The sequence below is a fragment of the Calliphora vicina genome, chromosome 1 (assembly GCF_958450345.1).
Source record: "Calliphora vicina chromosome 1, idCalVici1.1, whole genome shotgun sequence".
In the NCBI taxonomy this organism is placed as follows: Eukaryota; Metazoa; Arthropoda; class Insecta; order Diptera; family Calliphoridae; genus Calliphora; species Calliphora vicina.
The window spans coordinates 120,792,029-120,805,237 of NC_088780.1; the positions used below are offsets into that span (position 1 = coordinate 120,792,029).

The 13,209-nt window shown below is 30.3% G+C and overlaps 2 protein-coding genes across 2 annotated transcripts in view; both read right to left on the reverse strand.

Annotated features, from left to right (window-relative positions):
- The window catches only part of LOC135963711 (E3 ubiquitin-protein ligase RNF181 homolog), a 99,170-nt gene that overhangs the window by 4,722 nt on the left and 81,239 nt on the right, over window positions 1–13,209 (reverse strand). The gene's annotated exons all lie outside the window — the stretch shown is intronic.
- The window catches only part of fray (frayed), a 28,812-nt gene continuing 16,420 nt past the window's right edge, over window positions 818–13,209 (reverse strand). Inside the window, exon 2 of the mRNA XM_065515667.1 lies at window positions 818–4,692. Within this exon, the coding sequence (XP_065371739.1) occupies window positions 2,465–4,692 (2,228 nt within the window). The 3' untranslated portion in view covers window positions 818–2,464. The remainder of the gene's footprint in view (window positions 4,693–13,209) is intronic.

Here is a 13,209-nt window from a genome sequence, read left to right on the forward strand (position 1 = left end):
TACCAACATTTTTAAGCGATTTATGCACGTTAAAGTGGTTTTCGGAAGCGGGTCTATATGGGAGCTATGACTAATTATGGACCGATCGTAACAAAATTTGGTGACAAGAATTTTTTATATATAAAACATATTTGGAGCGCAATTTGTGGAGATACATTTATAAATTAAACATTTTTGACCGATAAAGTCCAATTTCGGAAGGACATTTGTATGGGGGCTAGGTGAAATAATGGACCGATTTTAGAAAGTTACAATAGGCTTGGTCCTTGGGCCGAAAAAATAATATGTACCAAATTTGATCGAAATATCTTCAAAATTGCGACCTGTACTCTGCGCACAAGGTTTACATGGACAGCCAGCCAACCAGACGGACGGACATCGTTTAATCGACTCAGAAACTGAAGTCGATCGGTATACTTTAAGGTGGGAGTTAGACTAATATTTATGGGCGTTACAAACATCTGCACAAACGCATAATACCCTTCCCACTATGGTGGTGTAAGGTATAAATGCCTTTTTAAACGATTTCGAATGATCATCGGTAGACGCAACATATATTTGAAAATAAATCATGAAACAAAGCATACTTTGAGGAGGTTAATACAAAAACCTAATTTTAAATTTAACTAAAATTTCGACTTTCGAAAAAAAACTGTAAAATTTATATTGATTTGTTTGTCAGTACTTTTTAATATATTTTAAATATTTATATGTATACATAGTATGATTGCTAATAAATTTTAAAATAAGTACTTAAGAAATAATTACCTTTGTATTTAAAAGCAACTAAAATTGTTCATCAATCAATGAAAACAAATTATTGTAAAATAATAATTACAAAATATTTTTATTTTAATGATTTGTTTTGGCAATAAAAATATAGATTTTTGTAATGCGTAAATAAATAAATAATTACATTTATTGTTTATAATAAAGAAAATGTGTTAAATACTTACCAATAAAATTAAATAATTATGTATAAATAAATTAACTATAAAGTTTTAAGGTTTTTCTCATTTTTTTTAAATAGCAGCTAGCTGTGCCATTCGCACTTTAAAATGAATTAAGTCATTTTATGATGAATTTAACATTGATTTTTAAGTAAATTTTGCATATTTAACAGTAGTGTGTAAATTAATGTTTACAATTATCTTTATGTATGACACATTTACTAACAGTTACTAATTAGATCAAAGAACATTATTCTCTTAAGTAGTTTCGACTATATCTTGTTAATTTGGTTTGAATTTTAGTCATTAATTTATGGTCCTTCGAATCTTGTGTAAACTATCAACATATTGTAGCGTTTGAAAGAAATTCTAGCAATACTCGTGACTCCAATAATGAGCTAGACAGTACCTATATAAATCAATCTTTGAAGTATATGTTATTATAAAGGTTTTACTTCTGAAAGGTAAATAGTTTAACTGTTATTAACAAATCTATATTAAAAACGCGGAACATCTTTCTCTTGAGTAATTAAGGAATATGTATCGTTATTTGAAGATAATTTTTCATTACTAGTTTATGGTCCTTCGAATCTTTTGTCAAACATTCAAACAATATTCATGTATGAATGAAAGCAATCAGTAAGACTTCAATGTACCAGTACAAAATACAACCTTCAAACTATATTCGTTTTATTAACACTTTTAATTCCTTTAAGAACCGAACAACTAAACAATTGTTAAACTCAGGAGATTATTTAATTTGGAAATTGAAATTCAATTCAACTATATACAAGTGTATATAGATTCATTTAATAATCCTTCGAGTATAATTATTTTTTTGGGTGTTTCTTCAAACACGAATTAAACTAAAGTTTCCAATTATTTCTAGTTTAAAATAAAAGTTCTATCGTAAAATGTATTATTTATAAAACAAGTATTCCTATCATTTACTGGTCATATGAAATAACATTCAAATGTTAAAAATTTTCTGAAAATGCAGCCACACCGTTGAAAAAAATCCTTAAAATTCCTATTTATCTTTTTGCTATAAAATAACATGGTAGTGCATTGAAACAATAAATATAAATAAAAAACTAATACAAGTCTTATTAAACAATTATATTAAATTTTGTGTATCCTTCCTTCCCTCTATTAAAATATCAAAATAAAATGATTAAATAAATAAAAAATTACCAGAAAAAAAACAATAAAATTTCTTTATTAAGTTTTGTTTTAAGGGTTGCTTTTTAAATGGGTTTTATCTTTTTCTTTCTTTTATTATTTTCTAGGCTTTTGTTTAAGAGTTTTTTTGTTTGTTATACTATTAAATAATAATTTATCATTCTCATCATTCATTATCATTATTATCTTCAACATGATCATATCATATTATGAATGTATTATTAATATGTTTTGTTTGTTTTCTGCTATATAACTAATTATTGTTGTACATACGAACTACGAACTACTATGTTTTTGTTTTTTTTTTATAAATATATGTAATGTTTATATATCTAATCAGTTATTGATATTTGAGCATACCCGACCAGCGAGCGATCATCGGGTACTTCACCCGGTTGTACCCCAGAATTCAATTGGAACGTAACAGTTTTTAAAGCAGCTCTTTGTTCGATTAACTGATGCAAGTTGATGGCCATTGGTTGCGTGTCCAGGGGATCGACGAGACCAGCATCCACCAATTCAGCGGCGATGCCTTCGGCCGAATCCTTGCCAACGGCAAATTCAAATCGTATGTCGTGCAGCTCACGTCGTTGATTGCGCATGCGCAAGACGAGATTAACGGGGGGAGCTTCAGAGCCGTCCGCTAACAGCATGGGCATTTCGGCAACTTGTGCTGGCCCAGAGGGTGATGTTGCGGCGGCAGGTTGTTGTGGCGTTGCTTGCGGTTGTTGTAGTAGTTGTTGTTGTTGCTGTGGTAGCATAGCATTAGCTGTGGCAGTGGCAGCTTCCGAAAATTCAGATTGGTCGTCACGATCACTGTCCGAAGAATCGGCTCTTTCTAGACGATTAATGGGCCTGTCGTCCGATTCCGAATCGGAGGAATGATGTTTGCCACCATTGTCTTCCTCTTCGCTTGACCACACCCATTCACCGGTGACGGTGCGATGCAGACGACCCGAGGCGCCCGGTTGCCTTTTGGCAGCCTTGTGGACACGAGTTTCCATCGAGGGACCCGAGGCCAACAGAGTTTGGGTAAGATACTTGCGATCTTTGCCTTTTTTGAAGAAGGCATGTTTAAGCAATTCACTGGCCGTGGGTCGTTTTGAGGGCTCCTTCTGCAGACATTCCACAATCATTTTACGGAATGTTTTGCCATAGGCTTTGTACTGATCCTTCTCATCAGCTCCAGTATCCAGGGTGGGTGGATCGTTTTGTAGAGTTAACATTAATACCTTCATGGGTGGATATTTGTGGTAGGGAGCCGTACCGGTGGCCATTTCAATGGCTGTTATGCCGAAGGACCATATATCTGCCTTGAAGTCATAGCCATGATCTTGTTCCATCACTTCGGGAGCCATCCAACAGGGTGTGCCCACAAATGTGTGGCGCACTTTTTGCCGCGACAAGTCTCTACCAGTGGCCAACCAAGCGCTCACACCGAAATCCGCAATTTGTATGGTGCCATCGTCACCGATTAATATGTTGCCCGCTTTGATGTCACGATGTATTTGGCCGTTCGAGTGGAAATATTCGAGACCCTTCAACACCTCCTTTAGGACCGTGGCAATGGTGGCCTCGTCAAAGACACCGTGTTTGCACTGTGAGGTGCGCATTTTATGCTTGATGATATCGAGCAAAGAACCACCTTCGAGCAGGCGCAATACCAGCCACAGTTCTTCCCGTACCACAAACGAGGTGTGGTAGGTTACCACATTTTCGTGATTACACGAAGACATAGCCTGTATTTCCTTAAGCAATTCATCCATGGAGGTGTTCCACTTTTCCAAATTTATGCGTTTGATGGCGCATTTTTCGTTGCGGGGCAAGCAAAGGGCCGCATGTACCACAGCAGTGGCACCCACGCCAATAACATCGCGCAATTCATAATCATCTTTAGAATTGGGCCATGGTAGCTTCTCACTGGCGGTGGGTACACCTACGGTGTTAACATTTACTGATGTGGTCATAGTGGTAGATATAGTGCTGCTGTTAGTGATGACGCTTTCGATGTCGGTCTCTAAAGAACTCTCCGATTTAAAATTGTTGCTTAGTGTGATGTCTTTCAGGACTTTCGCTGGATTCCTCCTTAGAGTTGTGATGGCTTTATCCAAATTAGCTGCTAAACACTCGGTACGTCTCGATTGCAACAATAGATCATTCAATGATCCTCTTACGTTACCCTCTAAACGTGGTGGTGCCGTTAAACCTTTGGGCTTAGGATTGTTAACTTCTTGATTCTGCTTAGCTTTGGGTTGCTGCTGTATCACTTTTAAATCATCTGTAGATTGTGATGACTTTAAGGCAATATTCCTTGTATTCTCCGGGTTATTGTGGCAGACGTTTGAATCGATACACTGATCTGCGTCCTGAAAGAGTTTATAGGTGGCCTTTAGGTTTGGGGTTAAATCTGTTTCATCGACGGCTATTTCTTGCAGTATATCGTGCTTGTGTCCGTTAGCGAATTTCTCCTTGCTGGGGATGGTTGTTATATAGGTTTTATTGTGTGGTGCCACCAAACAGAAATTAAAGGTCCCAGGTTGTTTTGTGGAGAATGCAACTTCTGGAAAAATTGAAAAAAGAAAGTAGAAAAAAATCCGCAATTGGTATTTTGATATTTACTGTGATTTTTGTGGTTTTTGTTTTAATATTTCTGAGTTTTTTTTTTTGTTTGTTTATTTGTAATTTTTTATTTTAAACTTGTTTTGATTTGTGAACTAAAGTTACTAAACAAGAAGCAAAGATACGAAACATTTAGATTATTGCAACTATCAGTATTGTAGAATAGAAAAACGAGATTTAAAATCAGTTGTATTTTATATTACAAAACCAAAGAACATTTTTGAGTTTTACATTTTCATTACTTTGAAGAATGAAAATCTCAATACATTTCTTGGGTTTTGAAATTTGCTTTAGCAATTTTAAATTCACTTTTTTCATTTTACACATTAGAATAGCATAATTTAGTTTAGCATAGATTTTAGAAAGCAGGAATGTATATGAGGAAAATGCATGGAGAAATTAGTAAAACAGAAAGTGGTTTTAAAAAAAAAATGAAAGAGGCTGTGAATTTTTCAAAAATAATATTATATAAAAGCTAGAAAATTATAAAACTTAATTTAAGCCTTATATTGCTATTTGGATCATTAAATTTCTAATTTCACTGAAATTACTAAAAAAAAACTTTGAAAAGTTTAAAAAAAACCTTCGCGGTCATAAACCTTTGAAATTAATTTGTATTTTAGTTACAAATACTAAATAAACTGAACTATTTGTAAATCTAATCAATTTTAACGACATTTTCAATTATATTTCTTTTGAAGTACGTGATAAACTTTTAAATATTTTAGCAAAAGCACGTTTAAGGTTAAATTGAAAAAATAAAAAATATTCATGGCAATTAAAATTGTTTGTCTTGATAAATTTTTACACACGTGTCTACGAAAATCGTATCACAAACAAAAGTAAAACTAAAATTTAAATATTCTTGGTGAAAATTAAATGTTTAACAAATCTAATTGTTTAGGTTTGGACTTGCAAACTTGCTCTAATGTTAAATAAATCAATTTGTAATGAATATATTGAGCAATCTAAAATTGGGCCATGCGATTTCAGAATTTTTGCCCTAAAATTTAATTTTACATAAAAAATTGGCGTTTTTTGAATGGACCTGGTCCCCTCGGTATTAAAATTTTTTAACATTTTTTTCCATTTAGAATATTTTATGAAAAGTTAGCTTTTCAAAAAGTATAAATTCCTTATACATCCTCTTAGAAATTTTTTGCGATAACTTAAAAAGAAAAAAGTACTTTTTCCCAAAAAATTAGTGAAAAATCTAATTTAAAATTTTTTAAATTCGAATGCTATAACTTTGGACTTAGTCATTATTTTTAAAAAAAATATTTTTATATTTGACACATAAATGTGTGTTACTCCAATAAAGGAAAATTGAAGAAAATCGGGAAATATTTGGATCCGCTGTTATCAGAAAACCGGAGTAGGGTGGGTAATAATGTTGAAGATTTAATTTTCAAATGCGAAGAGCTCTTAAGCTATAAGAGATAATTGATAGCTACGACGAGGTTTTTTGTAGTGCTTGATGAGAAGATTCTATATGAGTAATTTTTTTTGATCTGGCCCCGCCCCTGGTGGGCCCCTGAGGTCCAAAATCAAAACATAAACTCGATAACACTTCCTCTTTGTCAAATTTCATTCACATCCGTTTAGAAGTTGCAGATTTATTTCCCTCTTTTTTTCTATACCACTGTGCGTCGTGTGTTTATTAAAATTTTTATCATTATGAAGAGATTTTTCATCTCAAATAGAAATTATGCAAAATAATTATAACTCGCGTTCTACTTGACCGATTTTGTCCATTTTCAATACCAAACATTGCTGATCAACAAATAATATTCCCTGTAGGCCCTATCGTGCTTTCAACAGACAGGCAGACCGACCGACATAGTTAGATCGTCTTAGAATTTTATAAGAACCAAGAATATATATACTTTTGTACGATAAATATTTCAATGTGTTACAAACGGAATGACAAAAACTGACAATTTATTGACACATCAACTAAAAACTCATTCGATTAGCAATAAATTAGGTTACTGCAACTAAAACTGTATGAACACAGAAAAATGTTTATTTAAAACAAGAAATTAGACTTTTCTAATAGGTCCATTTAATTACATCTTCTAAGGATATTCGAGAAAATAATAACAATAATAGGATTTTATATATGTTTTTATAGATTCTGATTTTAAAAGATACTTTTTCGAATTGTTTCCAGATTAAATTTTGACCTATTAAAAAAACTACGAGTGGGACAAGTCCGCAAAATCTCACTACTATATTTTAAACCCTTAAAAAACGTTGGACCAATATGAGTGAACCCGGAATTCCCGGGAGTGAAGATATAGCCTACGCTATATCCAGCAAAGATAAATTGTCAATTGGCTACTTTATACATCCCTGGTAACCTAGCATGAAGTCAATTGTCATTTTAGTGTCTCTAAGTAATCTACAGTGTAGTCTGGTTAAACTTTTTGTTGTACAACATTTAGAAAATAGTTATTTTACCCACCAGGATAACTTTTATTTCTGATAAAAAAATAAAAAACAAAAATATAAACAAAAGTCATAACAGTTACGGTCTCTGATCACAGCTGATTAAAAATTCTATATTTATTATCATGTATTTGGTGTTCAGCCACACTATATTCTACTGACAACTTAACAAAAAAAAAAAATCAACCGAAAATAAAATGTACGAAAATCACTTCCACTAATTAAGAGCGATGACTAATTGTCTAATTATTTTAGTAATGTTTGAATTTGTTTTTTATCTTTTCTAAAAATTTAACATTTAACACTTTGTCTTTGATTCTAACAACAACGAAAATTGTAACGTAAAAAAATTCAAAATAAACGAATAATACGAAAACGCTAAATTTGTGTCAACTCATGTTTACGATAAAATAGACACAGATAAAACAGAATTACAAAATCACATATTTACATACATACATACATATGTGTAATTTACATACAAACATCAACAAAAACATACAAGCAGAGTGTAAAAGAATGAATAGTTTCAAACGTTTTTTATGTTCTTTTTTTACAATTGTACTTTTTCATACATAACTTTAGGTGAAGTACCAATTAATGGGTACTTTTTAAGAGGACAATGAAATGGAATAGACCAAATGTACATGTACATTACATATATGCAAATTAGTCTTTCTTGTAAGCATTTCCATAATAAATCCCTTCATTTCCATAATAAATCCCTTTCAAGCTCTGACTATCTCTATCAATAGCTTGTGTACGTAAATTTTCCTATCTCATGTTTTTGTATACTTTTTTATGCATTTAGTATGTAATCTCTGTTTTAATTACAATTTATTATTAATTTTTTTTTATTTTGGTTTGTTTCTAAAAATAACAAATTGCGGTCATTATCATTGTACCCATATCTACAAAAACAAAACAAAGCAAACCCCTCCATTAAATAAAAATAAAAAAAATACAAAAATTCGTTTAAACCATGAATAAACATGTTTACATAGTTATATCTGTAAATACAACAACAATAACATACATATGTACATAATATTAATGGTGAAATACCACTCATACGCCATGTTCAATGAAAAAAAAAACGTTAATTAATTAAGAGAATTCAAAGAGAGCACACAATTATTGAGAGCAGTGAATATGAAACGAATTCAGTTCGTAGGAGTGCAAAATTCATTGATTAATTTAGTTACGGAATAGTATTTGTAACTAAATTTTAAAATTGTTAAAATGTATTTTAAAATTAATGAATACTTTATGTACATTTCTAATATTTTGAGTTAAGATCTGATTGGTTTTAGTATAATACTATATACATATTTACATAACTATATACAAATCCTAAAGGGCTCAACCAATGATGGAAAATTTAAATTTTATTCGGTATCAAAATAATTTTCAAATGGTACTATTTTCACCCGGAATTCGTTTTTTTTTTTAGAAATTCCCGTGAAATATTTATCTGGAAATTTCTAATCAAATAATTCGATTATATCCATAGATTTGTTCACTACTAAAAACAGAAATTCAGTTCACATAGAAGAATTATGATCTAAATAACAGAATTTTTGCCAATGCAACTAAAATTGTACAGTCACAACAGAAAAATTCAATAATTTAGACTGAATTATTGATAAACAATAAATTCGGTTATCTCAACCAAAACTATTTTCTCTGAGTGACAAAAACACTCAAATATTTATTTAAAACTGTTATACAAAATTTTGGATATAAAAAACTGTTATTTATGCAATTTTCCACAGAAGAAACTGTTATACTGAACATTTTCTATAGAAAAATTGTTGATATAAAACAACTGTTATACACAAAGTTTTCTTCATATATAAATTATTTTACGGGCAATTTTTCTCAGAAGAAACTGTTGTACACAAGATTTAATGTTGACAAATTTTGTATACACAATATTTTTTATAGAAAAAAAACTGTTATACAGAATCACCCTAACTATGAAAGAAATTTTAAAATTAATTTTTGTTAAAGTCGACTTTATTTTAAAAAATAATTTAATATGTACATTATTATTATACATAATTATGTATGTACATTCAAATACTTGAAAATTAATGTAAATAAAAAAATTAAATTTCAAAAATTAAAAAAACAAAAAATGTACATTTTTTAAATAATAAAACAACATTTTAAATTATATTTGAAATTTGTTTTATGGACTTAAAATCGAATTTAAGGCTTTTTTTGTAGTTAGGCTGAATAGTTTTTATAAAAAATGTTATAGACAAAGTATTTTGTATACACTAAATTTTTCATCAAAATAAATATTATACAGGAAATATCTTATTAGCTGTAACTAAAAAGTGACAAATGGGCAAAAAGGTATTCAGTTGTTTTTATATGAAGTTTTGACAACTTAAAACGCAGGCCGATCCGTACACAATTAAAATCTACTTTATGTTTGTTGCAATTTCTCAAAAGTTCTCATCTTTTCACTCTCTCTCTCTCAGTTACAGTCTGGGTTCCCAAGCCTGACCATATAATAGCCTATACTAAGTAAATGTGCAAAATTTCAATAATTTATTATCTTGAATGATTTTCGGAAGTGGGCCTCGTCCCGTCCACTAATTTCCGATCGCCATGAAATTAGGTCGTGTGATTTATGTCTGTATGAAAGTTATTTCTGTTGAATTTTATGTGTATACCAACATTGTTAAGAGATTTATGCTCGTTAAAGTGATTTTTGGAAGAGGGCCTTATATGGGAGCTATGACTAAGTATAGACCGATCATCATAAAATTAAGTGATATAAATTCAGTATATATAAATAACACTTATTTGAAGCGAAATTTGTATAGATACCTATACAAATTAAACATTTATGTGCGAGGACATTTGTATGGGGGTTAGGTGAAATAATGGACCGATCAGCTTTGTCCTTGGTTCTAAAAAATTTTATGTACCAAATTTTATCGAAATATCTTCAAAATTGCGACCTGTACTAATTTTTCGCATTTCAATTCGCATTTTCATTTCTACACTAAATTTTGAAGTGAATTAAGATAGGTTGGCATCTATTGCTACTTAATATTTATATTATATTTTAAATATACATATATATATTTATAATATATTTATTGTATATCTTTCAATTTGAATGATTTTTCAAATTTATTAATTTCAAATAATTTTTTAGTAACATTAATAGAAAAAAAAGTAATTATCTTTTTAATGGAAAATAATCAAAAAAAAAAATAAGATTCAAATGATATAAAAAGATTCCACAGTAAATGTATACAATTAAATAAATGAATTTTTTTTGCTAGCAACGTCATGAGGAAAATAAATACTTTTGGAAATTATTATACATTAGCATTTAAAGCTTAAATGTACCTACAACAATGGAAATGAAAATACAATAACAAAAATTATAAATGCGTAAAGTTCAATAAACTTTAAAAAACCAGCAACAGAAATGTTTGTGTTTGAAATATTATGACACATGTTGAAAATAGAATTAATGACGAGCGTAATGATGACGAAGAACGGATTGTATCAGAATCTAATGTTACGTTCACATTGTACAAATATTTGACGAAAAAAGCTTAATAAAGTAGGTATATTTTTTTTTACATCAAATATTTATTTAAATCAACAAGTTTTAATCTATCACAATATAAGCTCGTTATTATGTATATTGTTTAAAGTTTTTTCGGCAAATATTTGATCAATGTGAAGTTTTGAACCAGTTTATTTCACTATTCTTTTCCAAAGAAATGTTTTTAATAATTAATATTGGAATTGCTTTGCAATTTGATTTAAAAATAATTTAATCAAATTTATTTACCAACAACTTAGTGCAAAAGAATTTTTTAAATAAAATTAAACAAAACCAAAAAAAAACCGCTCAACAATTGTATATTTATCAACTTAGCAACAGCAAAAAAAAAAGCGACAAAAAATCTATAGAAAACCTAAAACAACAATAAAACAACAATTCGCGACTTCTTAACAAAAAAAACTACAATAAAATACAAATGCATGATATCTTGACGAGTGGAAGAAGGGAACAGAAAAAACAGCAGGCGCTAAACAAAAATTTATACACAGCGAAAAAAAAAAATCAAAATAAACAAACCAATAGAATGTGACAGAAAATCACGCGCTTAAAATAATAACAACTTTTAAAAATGTTTATTTTTGTTGAAAATTTAACAACAAATAACAATTAAGTTTTGTGTTTTTTTTATTTCGAATTCTTATTCAGTTATAATAATGGATTTTTTTTTTTTGGAATTTAACAAAGTCTAACGTTATTCAGAAACGTACTACTCGTACTTTTTTATGGAAATTAACTGTAAGTTGATCTAAATATAATGACAGTGATGGTGAGAGAATGACAACTTTTATGTAAATAATTAAAAAAAGAAGATAATTCTTATATAAAATTAATATTTATGTCAACCTTTTGATATTGAAATACAGCTGTATCAAGGGGAAACAGCGATGAAAAAAGTTGGTACTATTGCCCCAGTACATACATTTGTTTCGGCCCAACCATAAACCCTGAAATCGCTGAAATCGGTCCATTATTTCACATAGCTTTCATACAATTGTCTTCCCGAAATAAAACTTTATCGGTCATAAATGTTTAATTTATATAGATATCTACACAAATTTCACTACAAATAAGTTCTATATATACGGAAGTCATGTCACCTAATTTTGTTATGATCTGCCCATAATTAGTCATAGCTCCCATATAAGGCCAGCTTCAAAATGTTGGTATCACAATAAAATTCAACAGAAATAAGTTTCATACAGACATAAATCACACGACCTAATTTCATGGCAATCGTATTATAGTCAAAATTAGTCATAGCTCCCATATAATGCAAACTTCCGAAAATCATTCACGTATATAAATTATTGAAATTATACATCATCGATTCATAAATTTAATGTCGATCGATCTTTATTATAGCTTTTTTTAAAGTTAAATTTGAGGCGAATTTATATGCACATGGTGGTGAAAATGGCAAATTCGATAGTGTATAAGGAGTATTCCCTTGTTACCTTCTTAGTCATATAAAGAGCTTTTTATAATGTCAGATATGGAGGGATTGATCTTACAAAAGTGATGGGCTAGGATCTTTACTATCAGCCCAATTATGAATAAAAATTGCCCGGGAGTTTTTCCCCTTTTCTCATTTTTCCTATTCAAATTTAATTGGGGAAAACTCCCGGGGAACAAATTCCCGCGGAATTTTTTATTCATAATTGGGCTGTATATTAATAGGGTATGGGATGTTAAACCTCCTATATGGCACTACTATAGGTTGATCTTTGAAAGATTCCGGGACTCTATGAACCAATCCTGGTGTAGTAGGACTAATTGATATTTGACCATAATTGGATGCAAAGGTAACCACCATACTAATAGGTTTGGATAGGAAACATCTCAGGTCTTTAGTAGGAATGATAGCCGAGCACTGTTCAATTGGAGCCTTCAGCGCATAGGACTTCTGTAGGTTGTGCGAGGATATTGAGGAACAAGAAACCGTGGAACATATTCTATGTAACTGTCCTAGATTACAGGGTCACTGCCAAAAATGGCTAGGGGAAAGATTCTATGATATAATGGGGGATATAGATAGATATGATCTAGGAAATATATTAGGTTTTATTAGGAGAATCCCAGTCTACTTACTTATACTTATTTTCTAACCTTTTTCTTTGTCTTTTTATCTCCAATATCATTTCTTCTCTTCACATCTAGTTCACACCTAGTTATATTACTAAAGAGTATCACAATGCATCCTATGTGCCTCCATACCCCTTCAAATATATCTACCTATGTATCATGTATAAAGACTAGAAATGCCAAGTGGGGAATCCCGTTACTAAAAATACCGGGATTTCTTAAATCCCCAAGCCCGGTATTTTAAATTTTAAATACCGGGAATTTCCAAATCCCATTTTTTCATAAATAAATAGAGGAAATTGTAATTTGTTTGTGTCTTTT